The sequence below is a fragment of the Hypomesus nipponensis genome, chromosome 9 (assembly GCF_054491055.1).
Source record: "Hypomesus nipponensis isolate SF chromosome 9, ASM5449105v1, whole genome shotgun sequence".
NCBI classification, from domain to species: domain Eukaryota; kingdom Metazoa; phylum Chordata; class Actinopteri; order Osmeriformes; family Osmeridae; genus Hypomesus; species Hypomesus nipponensis.
In genome coordinates this window covers 10,446,415-10,470,269 of record NC_140369.1, presented here as the reverse complement: position 1 = coordinate 10,470,269, position 23,855 = coordinate 10,446,415, and the positions used below count along the sequence as shown (strand labels likewise).

Below are 23,855 nucleotides of genomic sequence, written 5' to 3'. Positions count from 1 at the left end.
AAATGTAATTAATTGACAGGTCTTTTAGCCTATGTGTGACATTTTACTCTCATCTTGTCCAATCCATGACCTCTATGTCATATGAAGGCGTTCTATCTGGACTTTGGACCAGAAGGAGGAGACCTGTGTGGTAGCTAGGGTGATGTGAAAAGAATCATGGCAGCTTCCTTGGTTAGGTGGCTAAGGGGACTCTACGTTTTCTTTTTGACATGTCTGCTATCTGTCCCTGCTTTCTTAAATTTAGAGGAATTAAACGAGATGAAATATGGCATTCAGATTCTGCCCGATCCCGTCATCATGGGCCAGGTAACATGTCCAAGCTTTTTAGACTCTCACGCCGTCAGCTACAGTACTACAGAACGAAGCTAGCCTAAGCAATAATAACCGAGTAAGGATAGTATCAGTGGGGTAGGTTACGTTGGTTGCAATACACTCAACTAACGTTGTTTTACCAAGTAAAGGTGTGTTTTTATAAAAAGAAATGAACTCAAAAACGTTTGCCATGTGCGTAACAGTTTGGGGAAATATAGCCCTAGCTAGCTAGCTAAATATTTTACTAGTACTGTACAAGACTTGTACACGACGTAGCTAAACTACTGTAGCTGCAGCAATTTTACACAGCACACTTAACAGTAATATTGATGTAATGATATATCATTAAATATATTTATATATACCTTACTGAACGAGTACCGATTATATGACGAGAAGGCTGTGTCTAATTTGTCAAAGTACTAGCTAGGCGCTTGTCGCGATCACGATGTCATTTCTTACAATATGATATATTTTTTTATATTGGCTATACTCACTTTTGTGTAGCGTGCACGCAGTACTTCTGCGTCTTTCAATGAACATGCATGTTAACCCCTAATAAGCTTTTCTTATATGTCTCTTATTTCAAGTTACTGTAGGCTACATGTTTTAGCTTATTCATTCTGAAATCTACCATCAAATATTCACATTGTATGTGACATATCTATCTCAGGTTAAGACAGAGGAAGTTATGCTCGTATCCAGCAAGTACAAGCAACTGTATGAGTGTCGTCTCCCAGTCCAGGCTGTGAGGTTTCATCAAGACCCTGCCTCAGAGCCTGACAACCAAGGCTACTCGGGGCTGTCCATCCCAGACCTCCTCAAACCAATGCACAGTGCTCCCTGTTTAGTGAAGGTTAGTCACACTCCCACTGACAAGGTTCAATCTGTGAAATACTATTTCCAATTTAGCATAAAATTCAATTTGAACTTGAATTTCAAATGAAATTGTGCAAATAATAATAATCCAAATGGGCCATCACAACTGTGTACATGCTATATACAATACCAATGTCTGACAAACCATAAGGTAAAGTAAAAAAGTGCATTCTTTCTCATTTGAAAGGTTCTTTATATGGTAGGCAATCAATAATAATAATAATAATAAAAAAATAGTAGTGGGATCTGGTCTAATACTCATTGGCCTTTCGTATTCAGAATGCAGAGACTGAATAATGTTTTATTTTTGTTGACTGCAGACAAAGGACTGGTGGACATATGAGTTCTGCCTTGGGCAGCACATAAGGCAGTACCATCTTGAGGGTAAGTCATTGAACATATGTCCATCAGGTGCATGGTACAGATGAAGAGCTGATCGGCTTTTTTCTTATTTTTTATACTGAAGGTGTTATACTGAGGGTACAATCTACTCATTATTACTACTAATTATTTCTCTGCACAGACACAGAGATCAGAGGAGATGTTCTGTTCCTAGGCTACTATGAGTCAGAGTTTGACTGGAGCAATGAAACTGCCAAGGTATTTATTATTATTATTCATATTCATATTATTTTATATTATTTTGGCTGAAAGAATAATCTTCACTAAATATGCATTAATTTACTTTACACACACACACACATTTATATATATATATAGATAGATATATATGCCTATTTGTTATTGTTTTGCAACCTGTTATCAAGGTTGTTTTTTTGGCCGGCTGTGACTGCATGTTGGTTTTGGAACACAGCAGGCACCTTGATTATGTTGGGTAGATAATGATGGAAAGAACAGCACAACCTTGTTTGCCTGATAGTTGCAGCAGATGTGACTCAATCTCTAAAGACTCTTCAACTGATAGATCTGTGAAATGCTGACTTTTAGAAGCCAGTGTATATGAAATATAGAGTATGCCATAGTCCTGTATTCTAAGCATGGCTTTCATTTCTGAGATATCTGTCCTTACGGAAACATGTCCATCCATTCATAACTGTCTGTGTTTGTTCTCTTCTGCTCTTAGGCCTCAAAGCAGCACAGGCTGAAACGCTACCACAGTCAGAGCTATGTCAATGGCTCCAAGTGTGACTTGAATGGCAACCACAGGGAGACTGAAGTCAGGGTGAGGAAAAAGTTATACCTCTCAAACAACGAACCAAACTCGAATATAAGCCACAATCTCTAGAAATGGGAAGGTGGAGAGCTATCATTATTTCAAAGTTGATCATACCTTTGAGAAGAAAACTAATGCTGCCCTTTTTCTGGATCTCTTCAACTTGCCTAATGTGTCTCCTAGAGCAATGTAGATGGTTTTAAACAGTATATTTACACCATGTATTGTTTCATCCAGTTTGTGTGTGAGGAAGGCTCTGGAGACTACATCTCCCGGGTGGATGAGCCTCAATCCTGCCGTTACGTACTAACAATTCACACCAGTCGTACCTGCCTGCACCCCTACCTGCGCCCACCCTCCACAGCCAAGCCTCAGGGCATTGTGTGCCAGCCAGCCCTAAGTGCCCAGCAGTACATGGACTATGTCAGGGTCCAAGTCTGTGAGTCGCAGGGGTTCTAAGGAAGCATGCCTATTTTCAAAATATAATAACCTTTTTTGAACCCCTAATTAGATGCCAATCTTACCAAAAAAAACAAGGAATAATATTGGTATATTCTCTCCTCATGTCCTGTTTCCTGTTGTTCAGCTGATACAAAACGGAAAGTGGAGCAAATCTCTGAAGAGCTAAAGAGTCTAGATGAGATGTTGGCTGGCGGTGACAGGACAGATGGCACTGCGGAGGAGACTACTGGCAAGGAGTCGACCATGCCCACTGATGGCATCCTGGAGTCAGACACAAAAGGTGCATTTTCTAGGTGCAAGCATGCAGTGCTTAACAGTAGAAATGTGTGGTTAGGCATAATTTTCACCTTTGGCATAACTTTCTAATTTTGTACCAAATAATTCTTATATTTGAATATACTAGTGCACAGTGCCTGTGATGTAGTCGTTGATTAAGATGTTGGTTAGACACAAACACAGATTTGTGGAAATATAGATTGTTTGTGCACAGTGCCTGTGATGAAGTAGGTGAAGCACACACACAGATATATGTATTTATAGGATGATAGTGCCTGTGATGCAGCAGGTGATGACACCTCTTCTTAGTGGCTTTGATACTTACATTTGTCAGATCACAATTGAAAATCTCCAAAGTGCTTGCTCAACCTCCACATTATCTTTGTGCACATTTGCAATGTGCGGGCATAGTTTTTGCATCATAAAATACATTAATTAATGGAACAAAATTCACTGATGTATACTAAAATAGACATCATGGCCTATTTTGTCTTTCTGTTAGCTAGCCAGCATTTCATCCATAAAGAACACTGATTAAATGTCATGCCAGCAGTTAGCACTGCTCACCTGGCCGTATTGGTGTTCGCACTTTCTATAACCATACTCATTCTAAAAATGTTCTGTTGAAATGCTGGGTAGCAACTGATGTTATTGTTGTCTATACCCCTGTAGGCACAGACACTGTAAACTCTGATGCGGCACCTGAAGAGCCAGAGGACTCTGAATTTTGGGAGGGTGTGGCCAAGCCACGGGGTGCCAAGGCAACTAACACCCAAAAGGTACCTGGGGACTTCTAGGTCAACCCTGCTCAACTGCTTACTTTCCTTTTAGTAGCAGCTTGACACATCCCATTATTTCACCTTGCACATTAGTGTCAAAGGTTCATTTTAACCATGTGTCCGAAAGCCCACAAGATGGCGCTAACTGTGTATCTGTTTTCACAGCCTGCTGAGGATTCTGAGAATAGGGGCCTGGTTGACAATGAAGTCATAGATGAAGGTGAAGTGTCACACTGCCATTTGGCAGTCTCATACATTTCTTGCTTCTTAGTACATTTGCATTTAGTTTATTTTTTCTATTCAAATGTATTTATAACAGGTTTTGTTGATGAAAAATTCAACTTTAAAATCATCACCGACCCAGCAGACCTAATGAAGTTTGTCCAGCATCTCAAAGAGAGCAACCGAAAGGTCTGTAATCTGTATATGTAATCAGTTAAACTACAACTATTATCCAATTGGTGCCCCAGTGGTTCACCGGTCAAGTGCATATACCATGTAGACTGAGGTCTTATCACAGGGGCCCAGGTGACATTTGTCACACTTTACTATCTCTGTCCAAATAATGCAGGAATTCCTTACAAAAATATCTATATATAAAGTAAATAACTTTTCTTTAACTGTCTTTTCAGAAAGCACAAAATCAAGCCAAAACACAAGCAGAGTCACATAGGATGACTGAGGAGATAGAGAGGCAGGGTGAGGAGGAGGAGGATGGCCATCTTCTACAAGAGTTTGAAGAGGAGATTGCTGACCTTTCAATGCCCTCAGCTAAAATTGAAGAGATCAAGGAGGAAATGCAAAAGCAGTTTGACAACATCATAGATGAGGTGCAAAACAAAGGAAATGAGATGTGAATTAAATCAGACTTATTTTCCATTGTTCTCCTGTTATGGTTCATTTAATTTCTGTGGTAGGAGTGGTTCTATCTAAAGAATTAAACATCTATTGTATGGCTAAATCTCATTAAGTACATGAGGTAAATTAGGAGATAGATCTAAACCGCTTGTGTGCAGTATTTACTAGCAATATTTGTTTTTGTGCAAGCTTTTCAGAATTGATGGCTCTTGTTGATCTATTGATCGAGCTTTAACCTTATCGACATTTTTTGCAGGCTCAGCAAGAGCTAGAGACTGAGGGACTTAAAGGGGAGTTTGACCGAACACAGGCCACTCAGACGCTGGAGACTACCCTGGACAAGCTGCTGGACCGGTTGGAGGACAAGGAGAGTCTAGAAACTGAGTCCCAGACCGAGGGGGGCCAGAGAGCCAACGACCCAGCTAGGGGCAGCCCCAGCCTGGCCCCACACCAGCCAGGTAACTGGACATCTCTCTCTGCCTTCCAGGAGCTTCTCTGGAGCTTTCTTTCTTGAGTGCATACCACTGAATCCATGTGTAGCATCCATATTCATTGTTACATCTACATACTGTGGGTCTTCATTTTTATGTAGATACCTGACTTGAGCTGTGCTCACAGGAGGCTAAATGGTACAGTAGAAAAAGACAGCTTCGTTTGGATCCAGTATTTCGTTCATGTCACACTTGTCACCTGTAGTTATTTTTGTAGTAAGCTTATTTGATTATTTCAGACAATAAACACCACACCCTTGGCTCCAGCCCCTGCATCCTGTCGCCCCACACATGAGATTTTGAGGTGTTGTTTGTCCCTCTTTTGTCTCGTCACCCCAGAGCAAGCAGCTGACGACCATGTTAAGATCAAAATAACTAAGTATAAGACGGGCAGCAGCCCTGATGGGGAGGTCAGAGTGCAGGAGATGGGAGAAGGAGACCCCCAGTGGCAGCACATAAAGGACGTGGTTAAAGAGCAGCTAGAGAAAGCAGGACTGAAGGCCGAAGGTAGGAAGGGGGGTGCCCGAGAAACACGGCCTGTCTCTCTCTTCCATCTGATGTCTTCAGTTATAAACTCATATCGCTCCTTTCCTCTAATCTTTGAATCCTAGTTAGGTTACTTTCCCCAGCGAGGAGGAGGGGGGGGGGGTCACATCTCAGACAATATACTGCTTTTTAGCATGGAAATTCTTCCGCTCTGTGTATGAGAATGTAGGAAGGTATAGTAAATGGAACGGCTCTGTGGAAGGTGGGTTATGTATATTGCATTCATTTCGGTTTCACAATGGGTTGTCCTATGTAACAAATGTAAGGGAGTTTGAGCTGAGATGCACTAGTCTATTTTATCTACTTTATATTTACAGGTTGTCCTACTGCACACGTGCTTTCCACATCCTGTTCTCTGCATTTCATTTTCTTTGTTGATCTCCATTAACATTTTGAAAGGGGTTGTGTGAATTTATAGTCACTATCATGCCTGAAAGCAAATGTATATTCTCTTTATCTTTGGTCGGATGCATTGGTGTGAGAGACCATTTAATCTGACTAGTCTAGTTGTTTTTCTTCTAGGTAAAATTGAGGTAAAGATCTTAACACGAAAGAATGCAGAAGAGAATGGGGAACAGTGGTTGACCGAAGAAGATACAAAGTCCTTCAGGGAGCTACTTATCAACTTACTGGTAATTTGAACAGTTGGATCACAAATGATCTTCCAAAAAAACACTCATTACAGTTGACCCATAAAATATACCAAGTTTAATGTACATTTGTGGGGGAGATCTGGGATTTCAAATGTGCTCAATATGTTAATCACAATCAGTAGATCAGCTATTGCCTTATCTGTTCATGTAATATTATTGTCTTATTCATTCATATTGATGTGTTCCTACGGTAATCTATATTGTGAATGTCATCTTTGTTTTCCTTTTTTACTACAAATTCTGTCCTCTGACCTTCATGCCTCAGAGAGACTTTGCTACAGTAGTTTTGCTGTGTCTGAACTGGTCATTTTTACATCAAGGTGTTTATTAAACTCTCCAATCAGCTGGTTGTCAACTACTTGTAAACCTAGAACCTAAACTGATAGTCAAACCGTTCTAGGGGAGACAGTAAACACTTTCTTCCACAATAGCCATCTAATTGTCCTGCTTGTGTCCCCAGACAGGAGGCACAGAAGAGGTTTACAAGGAGCAAAAGAGGCAGCAGGAGCTAGAGAACAACTACCGCTTTGTGTGGGGAGAGTCACAGGAGGACTCCCAGTCTACAACCACTTCCGACTCGGAGGATCTTGACCTTTGAGCTCCTGATGCCCTTATCAGTTGCCGTGGAAACCCAACACCTTGGAGGCTGCTGGGATGTTAGTTTTTTTTTTTCTTCCAAGCTGAACACACTGTTAAGCAATGACCAGCTTCACCAGTTGGTGACCACAAATACACCTGCTTCCTCATTAAAACTGTGTTCTGTCTTGTTCAGGCATCAATTGTACCTTGCACAATAACATCCAAATGTCTCAGCTAAGGTAGAGTTAGTCACATCATCATGTTGGCAAAAAGTTCCTTATATTCATGGATTATACAATCAATTTATTTGAGAGAGGGTGGATAGCATTTTGGACTGGACACTATACAACAGTATATCACAGTACAACTGTGAAAAGACTGAATTTGACCACCATTACACAGAACGTTGAGAGCACCTTGTGTTGCTGTTGAACGGCAGTTTATCTTCTCTATATAAGGAAATTGCTTTGTTAAGAGGTGTCTGTAGGAAAGCCATATTTGCCAATGGCTAAACAAACATGAGTTTGTTAACACAAGGAGAGTTGTGTGCACGATAACACCCCATTCTTTAGGCTTTAGAAAGTAAGGTTGGGATGTAAATAAATGAATTGAGAAAATAAGAATTGCATGTGGTTTAAAGCTTAAACCACAATTTTTTAATAAAATCGTGATTTTTGTAAAACTTACTTTCCTCAAAAATAATTTGATTATTGTAAATAGATGTGACAATGTGAATTATTATGCATTTTATACTGTAGCACTTTAAAAGTTAATGTCTCTGCTAAATTCGAGTTTATTCATTAAAAATGTGTTTGTCCTGATCACATTATTGGCTGAAGACTGAAAGCAATGTCAATCTCAAATCAACCCATATATTCATTTGAATACGTTTTAGTTGTGTTAAAATTAGGCCACCTTACAGGTTTATGATAAGGGCATATAGAAAGTATTGTTTGTGAATAGATGTAGTTTCATAAAGATGTGTACTATATAATTGTACTTTAACAAGTTAAGAACGATTTCAGGTCAGTGTAAAAATGCTTCCTTGAGGGTTCAGACTTATATTTTTTGTTAAATCAATTACCACTTGCAGTATGAACCTAAAACTTTTCCATAAGTCCTGGCATCCTCAATGACTTGATTTAAAAGAACAGTGCATGGAGAGCCAGGTCACATTGTGACAAGCGGCCTTAAAGGGTTGTCTTTTTATGGCCCTTAATTTAAAAAATACCAAACATTGACGAGGCATTATACATGAAACGTAATGCTATTTGTGCTAGCATAAATATGTTGCATAATTAATCTTTACATTCCAACTTGTGTAGGCTACGTGTCAGGAAAGCTCCTACGCATGCTTAGTATCTTACAGAAAGTTTGTAAAATATTAACTCATGGTCAATCAATCCGGACATAAGCAAGACGGTGTATGATTACATGTAGCTTCGATTTCGGCTTTCTGGCGTTAGGAGGTAGCACTAACCAGTCAAGCTCAGCAACTACGCTGAACTGAAATAACCAATCAAAAGCATTTCCGGGAATACTACCGTGTCTTGTAGCTAGCTAGTCTAACTACTTCACATTTTCGCAGCAATCGCAGAGTTTGATTGAATATGGGATAATACGCAAGTTTGTTTCCAACAGCTGAATAACCAAATTAGCCGTTCAGTAGTCAAGCTGGCTGGGCCATTGTGATTTGAATACTGCTTCTTTGACTTGAGCTAGTCTACGTACGCTGACTGGGTGCTAGTACTTGCTAGCCTTGTAGTTGCCAGAGCTGGCTAGAACAGTAACCTGAGTAGCTTGCTAAGTTATCATGATTTTTACGGTTAGTCCCACCACAGCTACGATATGTTTAGTAGGGTTTGACTAGCTCACGCTCACTGTCGTACTGTTTTTGATAATTTAGCAAATACAATAATTTCACTTGCTGTATTTTTGTAAACATGGTACAGTAGCTAATAAGTAAGATGCATTTTAGATTTTAATCATGTGTCAAACCCCACTGTGTCACAGCTGAGAGTAACTTTTCCCATGACCCAAGTCGACAATGGAGTTCAGCTAGTGCCGGGTAAGTGACCACTAAACTAACTAATACTGCTGGCTTCCCAAGAACGAAGTTCCTTTCTTAACTTGTTAATTTAAAAATTAGACAGTTTAATTGATACATATTAGCTCAATTTCGTGTTTGACGCTGATAAATAGCTGACAGAAAGCTAGCTTAACCTTATCCAGCAAATATGAAAACTAAGCAACTTAAATTGGACGAAACATCCTACCGTCCATTATCCCCCTAATACAATTCTATTTTATCTTGGCAACTACCTTAGATAGTGACGGAACAAGTTGTTTTGCTGTTTGTTGTTTCAGCTTCATTGCATATCTGCTGACTCCTTCTTACGATCATGTAGATCGAGCTTGTTCGTGTGTTCGGACGTAGCTCGAGCTCTCCGCCAATTTTCAGTTCCTTGCTAACCAGGAACCCTTGTTACTCTGTCCTCAGCTTTCTTAGAGAATTGGAGTGAGACTCGTTGAGTTCAGCATGAAGGCCCTGAGCTCAAGGTGCTCCTTTTATTTGGGCTTTCTGGTGGGAACCTGCACGCTCTATGTGTTCCTGCGCCAGGTGTGGTTCGAAAAGAGTTTTCAAACACGTCAACCCGATGGACTTGAGAAGATTGCAGGAGAGCAGCATGCTTTGGACGAGGAGAAAAAAAACTGGAAGAAGGAGAGATCGGCTCTGTTCAACCTAAATCACCCTCACCACAAAGGTAATTACAGTTCAATTTCTATCTAGACTGGCCGTCATTGCCAAATCTATTTATTCATATATGTGCTGCCTTTATCTTTATTGACATTGTCATACTGTTGTTAACATTTGTGTAGGCAGATGAGGGTACTTCCTTCTCATCATTCTGATACAATAGTAAAAATGTGACCTTTGTTTAAGTGTGTCCTTTGTTGGTTACTTTGTATATTACCACCATCATCACAATGTGAATGTAAAATTGTGTTGTAAAACAAGAGTTAAAGTTAAATTGTCTGGAATAGGTGAAAAGTAAAAAAACATTTATGTTGTATGAATGTCATAACTTGTCAGGTGAGGACAGCCGCATGGCAGACGAGTTGTACCAGAAGGTCCGCATCTTGTGCTGGGTGATGACTGGACCAAAAAACCTGCAGACGAAAGCTCGCCATGTCAAGGCCACCTGGAGCCGCCACTGTAACGTGGTGGTTTTTATGAGCTCGGTAGATGATCCTGACTTTCCCACAGTGGGGCTGGGTACTCAGGAGGGCCGTGATCAGCTCTACTGGAAAACCATTCGCGCCTTCCATTATGCCTACGAGCACCATGTCCACGAGGCAGACTGGTTCCTCAAGGCTGATGACGACACTTACGTGATTGTGGACAACCTTCGTTGGGTGCTGGCCAACCACACGCCTGAGGAACCGGTTTACTTTGGTCGCAGGTTCAAGCCCTACACCAAGCAGGGCTATATGAGCGGTGGCGCAGGCTACGTGCTGAGCAAAGAGGCCCTGAAGCGGTTTGTAGAGGGCTTCAGAGATAAGGTTTGCACTCACACCACTCCAGTGGAGGACCTTGCCATGGGGCAGTGTATGGAGAAGGTGGGGGTACAGGCAGGGGATTCCAGAGACACTATCCAAAGGGAAACCTTTCACCCCTTCGTCCCTGAGCAGCATCTCACCGCCAAGTTCCCCAAGAGTTTCTGGTACTGGAGCTACTGCTACTACCCCATCTCAGAGGCAAGTACTGGCAATACAGGAGTTTGGGGTTGGCTTGGTTTCAGTAAAAATATTTACTTGTTACATAATGGAATCTTTGAAGGCTGCTCATTATTGGTTGTTTAAAGGATTGGTTGTTAAACCAGTTAAACTTGCAGTAAAGCCCGTAGGGAAAATTTAAAAGAAATTCACAAAGTTTGCAAAATTGTCTGTAGTTAAGTTATTGATTGATTTGGGTGACTTGTCTTGTTTTGAGTGTTAATTTGTGCTCCCTTACAGGGCCCCAATTGCTGCTCGGATCTTTCGGTGTCTTTCCACTATGTGGATCCATCTCTCATGTACTTGATGGAGTACTATATCTACCACCTCCGAGCTTTTGGCTACAGATACCGCTACCAGCCCCCAGCCCCACCGGGATACAGGACACAGGGCTTTGAAGGAATCTGGGAGGGTGCAGAGGTCAGAGACTCCAAAGAACTGCCCCCTCCAGAGAAGGAAAGAGAAGGGGGGCACGACCTGACAGTCATGAAACAAGAGGGTGTGCTTCCTGCTGCTGTGGCAAATGCCCTTCCTGATGCCCCAAAAGATGTAATGACATAACAGCCTTTTGTCATGCGTATTATGTAATGGATACTGCATGGGAGAGATTTCAAATATTTGTGCGCAAGTGTAGGTGCAGCATTGACGTATTCTGGTAAGGAAGGAATAAACAATAATTTATATTGCGTATGGGGTTGTGGAATCCCATTGAACTTGGTTGATATGTAAATAGTGCTAAGCATTTGATATTTATTAAACTTCAAAAAGAGCAACGACAACCCTAAATCCAGTGTTTTCTTTCTAGTCCCCAATTTACAAGGAACAAAACGTGCAGTGTACTCGAGAGAGCTGATGACGGCTGAATTCAACAGTCACATTTGCTACTTGAAGACCAAAAGTCAGAGTTTGCAATAAAATGTCAAAATTACAACCAGAATTTCCCAAAATGTCAGTTTTCGACTGACTTTTTTGTATACTTTTTTTTTTTTTTACCACTGTCATGAGACACTTTATTCGAATGAAAACATATGCAGCTTTAGAGTTCATCAGGACATGTATTGGATATTTGATGATGTAACAACCTGTTTAACCACTCCTTACTGTGTGGGTGCATTCACATAACCTGTTTGGAGAATTTACTAAACTGGACTTGCATTCCCACCCCAAAGACGTGCATTCTCTTTAGCTATGTAAACCCTACAGCTGTTGAAAAGGTGTGAGTGTCTCTCACCTGAGATTATCTTCTGATTTAAGAGTTTTGGCTTGTGCCTTGTGAAATGATTGTATGGCATGGTTTGCTGCACATTTGACTTTGCACTGTGACAGTTTGAGGAGGAACAATGACTTGATTACATTCATATAGGTGGCGTGTCCTTCAGACTGACAGCATGAAGACCTTTGAAGTCTTTGGGCCACAAGAGTCACATTTGGACTGCTTTGTGAGGTTATGCATGACAAACAATCTCTAGCCTTCAAAAGTCATTTTCTAGTTTTATTCAAATGTTGAATCATCTAATATTCAGTTTTCCCAGATTCAAGTGATGTTTTAATCTTATGTTTCTGTTTAAACGCATACTAATTTATGCATACGTTATGCTTAGTGGTGATGGTAAAACAACATGCATAAAGATGCATACTACCAAAGTTACCTACTGTATGCTTTGACATATGTTGTGGCAAAGTTATAAAGTAATAGGCCTATAAACGGCATTTAAAAAAATGCTCAAGTCTCCAAGTTGAAACTGTTAAACTTGTATTGCACAAAATACTACATCAACAATCGTGTACTAACATTAATAGAGCTTGGTATTATGGAATACTTTTATTGCAACATGCTTGATGGATTTAATATCACCACTAAGTGTTAACCAAATGTCATCCCCTAAATTACTTTATGTACTTCTTTCAAACCAAAACTGGATTAATATTTGTTTTTATTATTATTTTGATATATTCTTAAATTTGTGTCTAGTGGGGGTGATGGTAAACGTTGATGTCACAGATTCATTTTGATGTAAATAAATGTACTGTATGCATTATATGACAATGTTATATCCCTCCATTCCTCTCCCATATACTTTACCTCTATCTTCAAGTCAAACGGGACTCTTGTCAAATAAAATGCCTTGTGTGTCTTTTGCAAATGTTTACATTGTATGTTTAGGATACTATTATAAGTACACAAGCAACGGTTTATCTGCCAGTGATTGGCAGTGGAATGTCTATTATAACACATTGTAGTCTGCACCAATTTTTTGGCAGACGAGCTTTTTACAGACTAACTTTAATTAAATTGTGTATGATCAGTCACCAGTTTTTAATTGTGTGCAGCGTAATTATGACATGTCAAAGTTCCCCACACTTCCTTGCGTCTTGGGCTTCTGAAATTGATGCCTACGTAATTATTTCCTGACAATTTGAGCACAGGAGTAGTTAACAGCCAAATGTATGATCAAGGTACACTGTTTCTGTTAAATCAATAAAAGTTATTTAATGAGCATAATAAATAAATATTTTACGGTACAATGAAACATTTGTATCCTTTTTTGTCAACAGAAATGTCACCCATAACTTTTGTCATAGCATTTTGATATTGATCCTGATCTGGTTAAACGTAGTACTGTAAACTACAGAATATTGCACAAACAATGCATTTACAATCCCTCTAACCAAGAACACATTGATCCACTCCACTGCGTTACGTCCCCCAGTCCTGTCAAGTGTTTGTTTGATCTCTGTGTGTCTTCTGTACAGATGGCATCAATCACCCTCATTGCCACTTATCCCTGACTCCTCCATCCGGGTATCATGTTTAGCTTGTTCCTGTTCCCATCATCCAATCGGTGAGGGTTTTGTTTTGCAACATTGTGGAAGCCAGAGAGGCCTGTTGATTGTGATTGTTCTGTGTTGTACTATTTTTGTTTACCTTACCATTGTTATTCTTTTGTTTCTTTTTGTCCTCCCAGGGAGGAGGGGAAGCACATTGGGAGAGTAAGGTGAGATACCCTGGGCTTACATCACCTGTAGGGTAACTTATTTGTCTAAACACACTACGTTAGATCTGAGTGAACCACACCCTATATTTTGGGTAAGGCGTTCTGCTTGAACGCCAGTTAGTCAGTATTGGCCAGGTTAGGGGGTGGGGGCGTTAGGGGGCTTTGCTATATTTTCTTTGCTTTGGTTCCGTCCAGCCCCTTCTCACAACTGTTTTGTTTACCATGGCTAATACCTGCCCCTTCTGAAACTGTAACATTGTATCAGTGCCCCTTGCTCGCACCCACGGCTCGTACCCCCTCCTTAATGGGGGTAGTGAGAACTGATCAACTGGGTCATTTGCCATGTAGTACTGGTCCCGAAAGTTACCAAAGGCATATTCTCACACACATAAATTCAATGGAACACATTTAGTTAATGAATCATCTTGAAATCACTCATTGGTACACTACCACATATGAGGGTACATTTGCATGGGTAAAAAGCCTTGATGTGCAACATAGAATGAATCAACTGTATATCACTGGTTGGTTATAGCAGAGATGCAGTTAAAGGTGGGGAAATAGGATCCTTCCTATGCGTTGCGTTGTAACCTAAGCAGAGAGAGAACAAACTGTTTTAACACAAGAGCAGAACACACAACACTGGAAGGATATTAAAGTTTTATGGTTCATTAAGCACAGACAGGGATAGGATATAACTATATAAAGAATATAATAGGAATATCTATTTCTATATTTAATTTGTTACTCTTGGTGCTGTACTGTACCCTGCTGCTGTTGCAAACTGCAATTTTGCCACTGTGAGACAAATAAAGGATTATCTAATAATCTGTAAATAAAATACAGAATTTGTTTTGATGGGCATGCAGTATGCAAATGGAAGGTTGACAATATGTTATGTGTTTATGGATTGTCTTTTTACCTTATTCTCCCTTTATGGATGAAAAAGCCTCCTGCTGGCTGCGGATATCCGACATTCTTCAATGGACGAGGGACTAGAAAGATATAACGGTCAAAGACGTTACATTTCACCACTGTTTTGGGTTAAAGTCCAGTTGATTCGTCAGTAAACTTATTACACTTTGTGCCAGTAGAGGGCAAACTATGTTCAGAATATCTCCAACTCACCTGTCTCAGGACTCCTGCGCCCCAACAGACCAACAAAGACATCATGCATGTCTCCTACAGAAGACAATTTTATTAGAAAATTAATAACAATTGTGTAATAGATTATGTTAAATGTTAATTTGATTGTTTGGTTCAGGTTGATTCAGATTCGCTTCTTAAAACATTGCCATTTTCTGTGTGCCCAATGTTTTATTAATTGAGGTTAAGCTCATTTTAATGATGAAGACAACATAATTAAAAAAGCAGACTGGACTAAGTTAGTCCTGTTGTTGTTGAGATTCTCAACAACAACAAAAATACTCACCTGCATTTCTCCTGCCCATCAGTCCTACAAAGCTGTCATAGTCTATGTCACGGAACCGTTTTAGATTTGTGAGATCCCTGTTGAGGAAGGTTGGGCTGTTCTGCGAGAGCTGGGAAAGAATGAATACAAAAAAAAAAAAATCTAATAGACTCAATACATAGGCTACATCTTCAGGTATTATTTAAAAATACAAAGTGGGTTACATTTTTCTGTGCACCTGCATTTAAATATTTTGACTAGCTAACCCGTTAAATGAATTTGAACAAACAGTAAAACATGTTAGCCATACCTCCTGACACCAGGACACCGTCGGCCCGGAGGCAAGGAGCATCAGGAATGACGCTAATGCCAGCGCCCAACAATTTCCAAACATTCCTTTTTATTTCACGTGATCTAGCAGCCTAACTTTCTGAAACCGAGAATTTAAATCATTATTGAGCGAAATTGTAATTTAGTCTACCATTATTGATGTACCGGCATCATGCAGTCATCATGATATTCGGAGTAATTGTTTTGTAAAAGTTTTCAGTCTGAACCATGAGCACCTGTCCAGCCATAACTGTGAGGGGCATATAACACATCTTCCATCAGAGTCGAACACATGACATGATAACTAAGATACATTTATTTCATATATCGGTTATTTAAATGAAGAAAATTCACATTAATTATGTTTAATTTACCTGTTGTTATTGATTAATATTGCATCGATGAGAAAAGGTCCACTGCGTGACCACTTTGTCCAGTGAGTCTTTATCTAAATAAAACTGTCCACTGACAACGTCGACCACAAACACTCCTTCAATATACCCCAAATGTTTTAACAGGCTCGTATAAAATACACGTGACTCAACCGCTCCAACGCCTGCGCACATCTTCTCTCCCATCCTCTATCTTCTTATCAAACTGCTTTAAATAATATATCGAATGGTAAATGGAAGTTATGCATACTTTCGGAATTGAGCACCGATACCAGTTGGAAGCTATGTGTCTCTCATCTTTGTTTAATCATATAGTATGATACGTAGAATAATGTTTCACTTAGGCGATCCCCATCATTGATGATGGTGTGATCACACAAGAGTTGACATATACATTTACATGGATAAAGCGCGGTGTTAACAGATGAATAAGTGAAAGTGTCTTAAAATAGTTCCATTTGGCTGTCTCATTATGTTCAGTCGAAGAATGGCTGCATGCTGTGAAATTGAGAAAATATATTTATATGTTAAATACCAGTGTATTATTTTATTATCATGAAGACATTATTATCTTACAATATCTTATCTTGCAATCCTCACATACAAAAGTGTGAATGGCTAGGTGACCATGACATGGCAAGATGAATAGCAGTGTTTGTGTGTGTGTGTGTGTGTTCAACATGTTTCCTCTTTATGCTGACTTACAGAGTTGTTTTTTTAAGATAATTTGGCAGATAGGACAATGTTCAGTGTATGTATTAGGGCAAAGGCATAAATAAAAACGATCTCATGTAGTTTTCTATACCATGTCTCCCTTTTCCTAGTCGTTTACTGACCATGTATCAAAGTTGTCTTTCTAATGTAACTGAGAGGCAAGACAATCGTCTGAGGTTTATTGGACTGTAAGTATTTATGTAACAGTCACTTAGGTCCTATGCAAAATGTAATCAGACACTTTATTACTTCAGTGGCTGCCTTCGATGGTGCTAAAATGACCTCTACCATGAATCCTCTCAATACTCTTTGAAGTCTGATAGACAGGCAAGATAGGGGACTCATTATGATTGTTCAAAGCCGAGATGGTACAATGTGTCCCGACACAACAGGAAGAATCTACCGGAAGTGTACAAACATTTAGTTGGAGATGCACTGTAAGTGATTCACTATTCAAGAACATCAACAGTTTGACAACTGGTTGAGTTTTTCTCAAAGGGGACAACTGAAGGGCTGGTCTGAGACAGATGTGTGTAAGTATGTGTGAGAGACAAACTATAGGGAACAGAGGCAAACAGCAAATATTCCCCCTCTCAGTAAGAAATGAGAGATCTTCGAGCAAGTGTAGGCGTTTTTTTTCTTGTTCGTCCATGCAGTGGCTTGATCTGACTTCCTGTGGATGGGGCTGCCTCTTGTGTCTTTTTCTTGTCAACACCAGGATGTCAGACGTAACTGGGAGCAGAAATACTCCCACACACTCACAGGATGGATGACCAGTCTACTATCACCGCCTTTCCTCAGCTGACAAGAACTATCCATAATCGCCCTTTTTTCTCTCCTAACAATATTACAACTTAATGTCTTGGAGTATATTCGTTTTTACCCATCAGGGCTAAGATAGTTTCCATAAATGATCATTACATGTATATTGTTTGCTAGTCTTTCCATTTACTGAATACAAATTATGGATACAAGCACATACAGTATACTCTCACAATGGATTCATTTATGTTGAACGGTTTTTCACTTCTCTCCTTCTGTGTGCGTGATGAAGAGCAAGTCTAAGTACATTGATTTGTGTTAGTGTTATGAATGTATGTGATTGTTTTCTTGTTAGTGAGCATGATCCTCAGAGATCCTCATCTTAATTTCCTTTATTAGTTTTCTTTCATGTGGAATAAATCACCAAGACATGACACCTTGAACTACTGGCATCTCTGGCCATGTCAACCTGATGATGAATACTAGGAGACAGAGTTGTGCAGGTGTCTGTGTCTTGTAATTCTATAGATGTATAGAATATTATTACCAATACACTTGGTTGGTTGAAAGAGGTTAATGGAATGCACAATAAGCTGATAATGAGTGTAATAATGAGCTGCAATATTGTGACCAGAATGAGCATCTTGTCTCAGTCCCCTACTTCGAAAAGCTGGCCATTTTCCAGAACCAGGCATCAAACTTTGGCCTCAGGGAGAGACAGCCTTCACAGGGGAAATCATTTTATTTTACACTGTCATTCCCTTGTGCATGTGTGCTGTATATGTGCGTATTTGTGTGCAGATGTGTGAGTAGGAGAGGGAGTATGAGTGTAAGTATGTGTGAATGTTTGGGGAGAGGTATGGATTTATTTAGTCACAGATGACAGATGATTCATAAATCTCATTTTGTCTCTCTAAATTGTTTTAGTCCTCAGGAAGTAACTAAATAGACAACTGATTTTGTCATCAGTCAAAAGACAACTTCATGCAAATGTTTGGTCAAACATTCCATGTGTATGTGTCTGTATGCTGTGTGGGATAATGAATCAATCACACATTAGTGTTGTTATTGTGCACTGTCCTATCATCAAAATAACGTATTAATGCCCAGTTGAAATGATGTCGTTTTTGCACTGTTTTGTAGAAATACAGACAACCACTGAAATACTGTGCCTTTGTGGTCCTTCATTATATGCTGCCCTTACAACATGCAGTTTTTGTATACTGCTTTTGATGAAAATGCTGCAGCACTGCACACCTTCACTCCGGCTACATTGTTATTCAATAACAGGGTAGGCTGCAGCCCATAATGGTCAATGTTAGAAGCTATCACATAGCCGGGATTTTGCTATCAACTGGGGTGGAAAGACTCATGGATATCATTCTACTACTTCAGAAATATCCTCGCTGAGAAAGTTAAATGTGGATGAGGAAGATCTGTTGCATTTTATGTATACTCATAGGTAATGTAGCCTGGCATTAAGTTCAGTCAGGAACTAGCATGCCAGGCAGTTGATTATGAACAATTGCATTCTCTGTGGCAATATAGATACACTTTGGAAAAAAAAATCTTCCTTCTCGAGTTCAGATCAGGCTAGTGATTTCCCCCCAATTACCCCTTTCTAGGTTTCTCCTTCATACCCCAGGTGAGCGTTGAAGTCTCCCAGCAGAACAATACAGTCCCCGGATGGAACCACTCCATTAGGCCACCCAGACACCAAGAATGGCAAGTACTTTTCTGGGCAAGTCCAACTGAGAGGAACACCCAGGGTTGACCTGGAACTCGCTGGAAGGATTATTTATCTAATCTGGCCTGGAAACAGTTTGGGATTCCCTTAAAAGTGTTGTTTGGGAGAGGGGTGTCTGGGATACCCTGCTTAGCCTGCTGCCAGCCCCAGATATGTAGATGATGATGGGTGGATGGATCAGACTCCTCTTTATACCCTGGATTGCTTTCAAGGGGCTACAGTAGATCTAGTCTTGAGGTAGCACATTTGCTATGGATTAGTATTACATACTGTATGTATGGGAGTTTTCTTTAGTGTTGGAAATACACCCATGACATTAAATGAACACACAAACTGCCAAACCCTGCTCAGGGACCAAAAAAGGTTAAATATATGAGACATTTTTGCAATTCTCCAAAGTGGGATTACAAAAGTCATGACATTTTAGACTTCACAATGGCATCAGGGGGTCAAACACCAGTGTCAAAGTGACAGATTATAGACATACAGTTCCTGCTTGAAAGTGTTGATCAGTGTGTCAGGGCCTTTATTGTCTCAGCTGCTGAGTAGGAGTATCTGCCAAACCCCTACGTACTCATGGGTCAAATCTCTGCTGGATATTTGGCTCAACAAACAAAACCGCTCTGTAGTTCACTACTCCTTCCAAATCACTCCCGGTGAAATAGCGCCTTTTGGTGTTTGTAAATGGTACAGCAATTACATCATATTCATATTTTGTAATAACATTTATTCCTAAACTTGTGTGTTTGTGCGTGATTGATCTTACTGTACACCAGTTGTCATTGTTATGGGAGCAGCAATTGGGGAGAAGCTTTGTTCCAAGTGCAGTCAACTTCAGACGAGAGGACCAGAGTGACCCAAACATATTGTTTATCTCTTCTTATTTGCATTTTTTAAGTAAGATTGATAGTGAGAAACCATTATGGTGAGCTATACTGAGTCATATTGTTTTTGGTCAGTCTATATCTTTTATCTATTCCAGACACAGTATTTCACACTTCTTCCCTAATTCCAAAATAGAGTCAAAATCAAAAACACACAAACAAACTATGGTAGCCTCCCCAAGGCACAGTTATTCCTCCTTTTTTGGACTGCTTTGATAGGGTGAATGACTGTGAATTTGATTTCTGGAGAAGAGAGAGGACTTCCATATTCAAATAACATTCGACACAATGTTATGTTAGTTTTTATTGATTTTATATAAAGCACACTGAGCTACCATTCTTGTATAAAATGTGCTATATAAATAAAGTATTATTATTATTATCACAAAGGATTCTTGTTCCTATGAACAGGGACGTTACGTAAGAAGTGACCATACTGTAGGAAGAAAGTCTGTTTTTGAAAACATGCAGAACTGTCTGGTTTGTCAGGTTTTCTTTGATTCATTTTAATCATACTATTATGAGCAAGTCAACAATGAGATTCAGTACGTTATCCCCCCCAAAACACACACAGGCTCTCCACCCTTATTTTACCCATAATACAAATCAGCTTGGGGCAAGAAGGAAATCTTCTACTAGACCAACTATCTAGGTCAAAAACAAAGACCACCACTACTGCAGAAGGGGAAAAAGAGAGAGGTAGTAGAAGAGAGTGTGAGAGAGGATGAGAGATTACATGAGAGCAAACAAAAAGGCTTTAGAAAAAACATGGACCTTCCCCACGTGAATCAATATTCCATCCTTGTCCTCCCTGTTGAGCAACGAGGTCAACAGGGAGTGAGAGAGAGAGAGTAAGACAGAGAAAGAGAAAGACAGAGAGAGAGAGAGAGAGAGAGAGAGAGAGAGAGAGAGAGAGAGAGAGAGAGAGAGAGAGAGAGAGAGAGAGAGAGAGAGAGAGAGAGAGAGAGAGAGAGAGAGAGATAGAGAGAGATAGAAGAGTTGTGGAATGTTTTTGGACCTCTGATTCCCAGTACAGAACATATTTCTCTGTGCATGCGTTAAGACTGTGGCAGTTCTGTCCAACTAACTTTTCTTAGCTCGAAATAAGCCAGACAAAAACTTAAGGTATGTATTGATGATCAGCAATTTACGCAACATTTCCAATTAATTATATATAACATTTTTGGATAAGGATGGCATCTTAAAAATGTGTCAATCTGTAAATTAAGAAACTTGAATAACATCCCATGATTAATCAAATGTTGTTTTTGTCTATCTTACTTCTCTTTAGTGGTAATTTGCCATAGTAATAATAATTGTTACTCAAAACCGGAAATGAGAGTAATCTTGCAGGAAAATAGTGAAAAATTACTGCCAGTAATAGAAAAATAGAATACATTGTCCTAGCATTACTCCTTCCATTAAGGTCCTGATTTTGAAATAGTATGCTGTTTTTACATTTTTAAATATGTACAATTCTTATCTACAATAAGAATGTTTTTGTCTTGACTTACTATTCTTCTCAACCTTTTTTACTGTGGTACTTTCCAGGTTGTTGTTCTATTGTGTCAAATCTCTCTTTCGAGTAGTATGTTACACTATAAGATGAAGTGGCTGATTCTGGTGCAGCTCCTGCTGGCTCAGCACGCTTTCTGCAGGGCGCCACCTCCCCCAGTGCTAAGTAACAGTCCCATGCCCAGCACCCCTGTCTTGGAGGAGGGGGATACCACTAAAAAGAGCCAACGGTCTCTTCTGGACTCCCAAATCCATCCTAATCTCTCAAAAGGGGTGCAGGAAGAAGCAATCCATGCGGAGGATAGGGTGCAGTGGGAGGACAAGGACAAGTCAGCCCAGCGCATACTCGCCACTTTCAGGGCAAAGTTTCAGGGCCGCATCCACATTCAGGGGAACGCCAGCTGTGAAGAACTCCTGTCAGCCTCCAACCCATCCTCTGCCCTGTTTCCCAGGGAGTTGCTTGGCCTCTCACTGGTGCCTGTCCTGGTGGTGGCAGACTGCCCCAGGGAGGCCCACACCCTGGTGCTGCGGCTCTATAAGCTGCTGGGTGTGGAGGACACAGAGCAGCTTCTGCTGGAGTTAGAGAGTCTAATGGAAAAGGGAGTTCCCCGCCCCAGAGCCTCTGCCGCTCTTTCCTCACCCGTTGGACAGGTCCAGGCAGAACGCCATCTCCAGGCAGTGATGTTTAATATCCAGCAGCTCGCCATGGCTGGGAGGCGGCAAGGCAGCTCTTGGTGGGGCAAGAAAGTAAATCAGTGTTATGGCTGGACCAAGGTGAACGGTACTTTGCTGTTAGGGGATATGGTGAAGGGATCCGTGGGGGCGCTGGAAGTAGCTGTAAGAGCCTGTGAGAACCTCGGGGCCCAGTGTGCTGGTGTGTCCCGTGGTGGGGTCCTCGACTCTGGGCACTACCAGGCTGTGATGAAACCAGGGAGCTGGGTCGTTCCGACTGAGCACCCTGACTCAGAGAGCTGGATCCGACAATGTCGCTCCGAGGAAGGCGAGGCACTATCTGCCTCCTCAGGTCGGCGTGCAAGGCGAAGTTCCCACAGGGACTGTGTGGACAAACAGGAGCAACGTGTTTACAATGTGGTGGAGTGGATCCCTGCTGTAAGCACCCTTTACAACTTAGGCACAGCTGTCTACTATGCCTCTGTCAACTGTTCCGAGACAGCCAAAGAAAGAGCCATCCTGAGTGCTGTAGACTTGGGCACCGATGCCCTCATGGCGGTGACGGGGGGCACAGCAGGGGTGGCAGGCTATGCCCTGGGAGCGGGAGTAAAGACGGGAGTGAAGGCAGGGATCAAATACCTACTGAGCTCCATGAAGCACGAGGAGGATGACCTGATGGTCAACCAGTACAGCTGGGAGGAGGGAGTCATCATCATGCAATAAATCCAGGACCAGAACATGCAGCTGCAGATCTGATCCTGATTCATCCACCTTTACTATCTGTGTTCTACTGGCCAAAAGTCATATGGGAAAAAGGCTATGTTTGTATTTTCAAAAATAGCAGGGGTTGGATTAATCAGAAACAAATCTGGCTTTGATCTGATTAAAGGATGAAGGGGCTTTAGAAAACCCCTGAAAAACCCCCCTTGAAATCAGACCCTGAAACTTTCCCTTCTCTCTGTTCTGTCTGTCCTCCCCTGAACACGATCCCAACCCGCTCACCTCTACGGGTCAGGTCAGACTTACTCTTATCCACCTCATAATTCAAACAGCAGGGACTATTGTTTCAGTATTACTTCAATGTTGTTTTTTATTATCAATAAGGAATATTCATAGGATGCTTTATATCAGCAATACTTTAAATATGTCTTTATTTTTATTATATTCAGCAAGCAATATTCGTAAAGCAATATAAACACTGGGTATTTGCAGGTATCAATTTATTGACACATTTTTTTCATCGATTTTTGGTTTTTCTTTAGTCTGCATGGAACTGACTTTGGCCTGAAAATACCTTTGCATGAAGTCATTATAAATGTAGGTTTATTTGTAGGCTGCTTTAGAGTGTATTCCAAATCAGTGTTTTTTGAATATTGTTAGGCATGTGTAAGTGTAACAAAATATGATTATTTCCATAGTTACTGTGTTGTTTATAGTTTGTTAGTGGGTGGTTACAAAAAAGAAGTAATTGATCAGCAATAATGACGTGAGTTTTCAGTTGTCATGTTCTTACTAATACAGTAAATTCCGTTCAAATGTTTTACCTACGACTATTTAACATTAACTGTATTTGATTATCATGACTCTGGATGTTGAATACAATGTAATGTGAAATAGAATTAAAAAAAAGTATTTTAAAACAATAA

The 23,855-nt window shown here is 40.4% G+C and overlaps 4 protein-coding genes across 10 annotated transcripts; 3 read left to right on the top strand and 1 right to left on the bottom strand.

Moving 5' to 3' along the window:
- The first annotated feature begins 101 nt into the window (after nt 1–101).
- On the top strand, nt 102–7,182 carry os9 (OS9 endoplasmic reticulum lectin). 3 transcript variants are annotated; one of them, XM_084706255.1, is made up of 15 exons: nt 102–306; nt 986–1,168; nt 1,512–1,575; nt 1,715–1,791; nt 2,276–2,374; nt 2,603–2,804; nt 2,952–3,107; nt 3,776–3,882; nt 4,048–4,102; nt 4,202–4,293; nt 4,515–4,712; nt 4,997–5,198; nt 5,571–5,738; nt 6,300–6,409; nt 6,696–6,884. In XM_084706255.1, the coding sequence occupies exons 1-15, from the start codon at nt 157–159 to the stop codon at nt 6,759–6,761; spliced, it is 1,929 nt and encodes a 642-aa protein (XP_084562381.1). In that variant the 5' UTR covers nt 102–156; the 3' UTR covers nt 6,762–6,884. The 3 variants fall into 3 exon arrangements, with proteins under 3 accessions (XP_084562381.1, XP_084562382.1, XP_084562379.1); XM_084706253.1 differs by lacking the exon at nt 6,696–6,884 and adding an exon at nt 6,891–7,182 and having other exon boundaries at nt 110–306; XM_084706256.1 differs by lacking the exons at nt 5,571–5,738; nt 6,696–6,884 and adding an exon at nt 6,891–7,182 and having other exon boundaries at nt 108–306.
- Nucleotides 7,183–8,522: 1,340 nt separating this feature from the next.
- Nucleotides 8,523–11,565, top strand: c1galt1lb (core 1 synthase, glycoprotein-N-acetylgalactosamine 3-beta-galactosyltransferase 1, like b). Of its 3 annotated transcripts, none has more exons than XM_084705994.1 (5): nt 8,523–8,834; nt 9,023–9,077; nt 9,510–9,774; nt 10,104–10,768; nt 11,027–11,565. In XM_084705994.1, exons 3-5 carry the CDS (start codon nt 9,549–9,551, stop codon nt 11,345–11,347), a joined length of 1,212 nt encoding a protein of 403 aa, XP_084562120.1. In that variant the 5' UTR covers nt 8,523–8,834; nt 9,023–9,077; nt 9,510–9,548; the 3' UTR covers nt 11,348–11,565. The 3 variants fall into 3 exon arrangements, with proteins under 3 accessions (XP_084562120.1, XP_084562119.1, XP_084562121.1); XM_084705995.1 differs by having other exon boundaries at nt 8,617–8,635; XM_084705993.1 differs by having other exon boundaries at nt 8,523–9,077.
- A 1,686-nt stretch (nt 11,566–13,251) lies between these two features.
- On the bottom strand, nt 13,252–16,019 carry tac3b (tachykinin precursor 3b). 3 transcript variants are annotated; one of them, XM_084705998.1, is made up of 7 exons: nt 15,898–16,019; nt 15,675–15,773; nt 15,215–15,323; nt 14,911–14,964; nt 14,705–14,777; nt 14,550–14,580; nt 13,252–14,373 (listed from the first exon to the last, which is right to left on the bottom strand). In XM_084705998.1, the coding sequence occupies exons 2-7, from the start codon at nt 15,675–15,677 to the stop codon at nt 14,329–14,331; spliced, it is 315 nt and encodes a 104-aa protein (XP_084562124.1). In that variant the 5' UTR covers nt 15,678–15,773; nt 15,898–16,019; the 3' UTR covers nt 13,252–14,328. The 3 variants fall into 3 exon arrangements, with proteins under 3 accessions (XP_084562124.1, XP_084562122.1, XP_084562123.1); XM_084705996.1 differs by lacking the exon at nt 15,675–15,773 and adding an exon at nt 15,504–15,623; XM_084705997.1 differs by lacking the exons at nt 14,550–14,580; nt 15,675–15,773 and adding an exon at nt 15,504–15,623.
- Nucleotides 16,020–20,917: 4,898 nt separating this feature from the next.
- Nucleotides 20,918–23,855, top strand: apof (apolipoprotein F). The gene is made up of 2 exons (XM_084705897.1): nt 20,918–21,147; nt 21,574–23,855. The coding sequence occupies exon 2, from the start codon at nt 21,613–21,615 to the stop codon at nt 22,930–22,932; it is 1,320 nt and encodes a 439-aa protein (XP_084562023.1). The 5' UTR covers nt 20,918–21,147; nt 21,574–21,612; the 3' UTR covers nt 22,933–23,855.

Bases quoted from the DNA above. Each gene is read 5' to 3' on its own strand.
- os9 (XM_084706253.1), top strand. From the start codon at position 157: ATGGCAGCTTCCTTGGTTAGGTGGCTAAGGGGACTCTACGTTTTCTTT. The intron at 1,576-1,714 runs GTAAGTCATTGA...TTCTCTGCACAG, and splicing joins AAGGCAGTACCATCTTGAGG to ACACAGAGATCAGAGGAGAT. The intron at 5,739-6,299 runs GTAGGAAGGGGG...TTTTTCTTCTAG, and splicing joins AGCAGGACTGAAGGCCGAAG to GTAAAATTGAGGTAAAGATC.
- c1galt1lb (XM_084705994.1), top strand. From the start codon at position 9,549: ATGAAGGCCCTGAGCTCAAGGTGCTCCTTTTATTTGGGCTTTCTGGTG. The intron at 9,775-10,103 runs GTAATTACAGTT...ATAACTTGTCAG, and splicing joins AAATCACCCTCACCACAAAG to GTGAGGACAGCCGCATGGCA. The intron at 10,769-11,026 runs GCAAGTACTGGC...GCTCCCTTACAG, and splicing joins GCTACTACCCCATCTCAGAG to GGCCCCAATTGCTGCTCGGA.
- tac3b (XM_084705996.1), bottom strand. From the start codon at position 15,587: ATGTTTGGAAATTGTTGGGCGCTGGCATTAGCGTCATTCCTGATGCTC. The intron at 14,581-14,704 runs GTAAAAAGACAA...TTTGTCTCACAG, and splicing joins ATCCATAAAGGGAGAATAAG to TGGCAAAATTGCAGTTTGCA. The intron at 14,374-14,549 runs GTACAGTACAGC...CTCTCTGCTTAG, and splicing joins CAGTTTGCAACAGCAGCAGG to GTTACAACGCAACGCATAGG.
- apof (XM_084705897.1), top strand. From the start codon at position 21,613: ATGTTACACTATAAGATGAAGTGGCTGATTCTGGTGCAGCTCCTGCTG.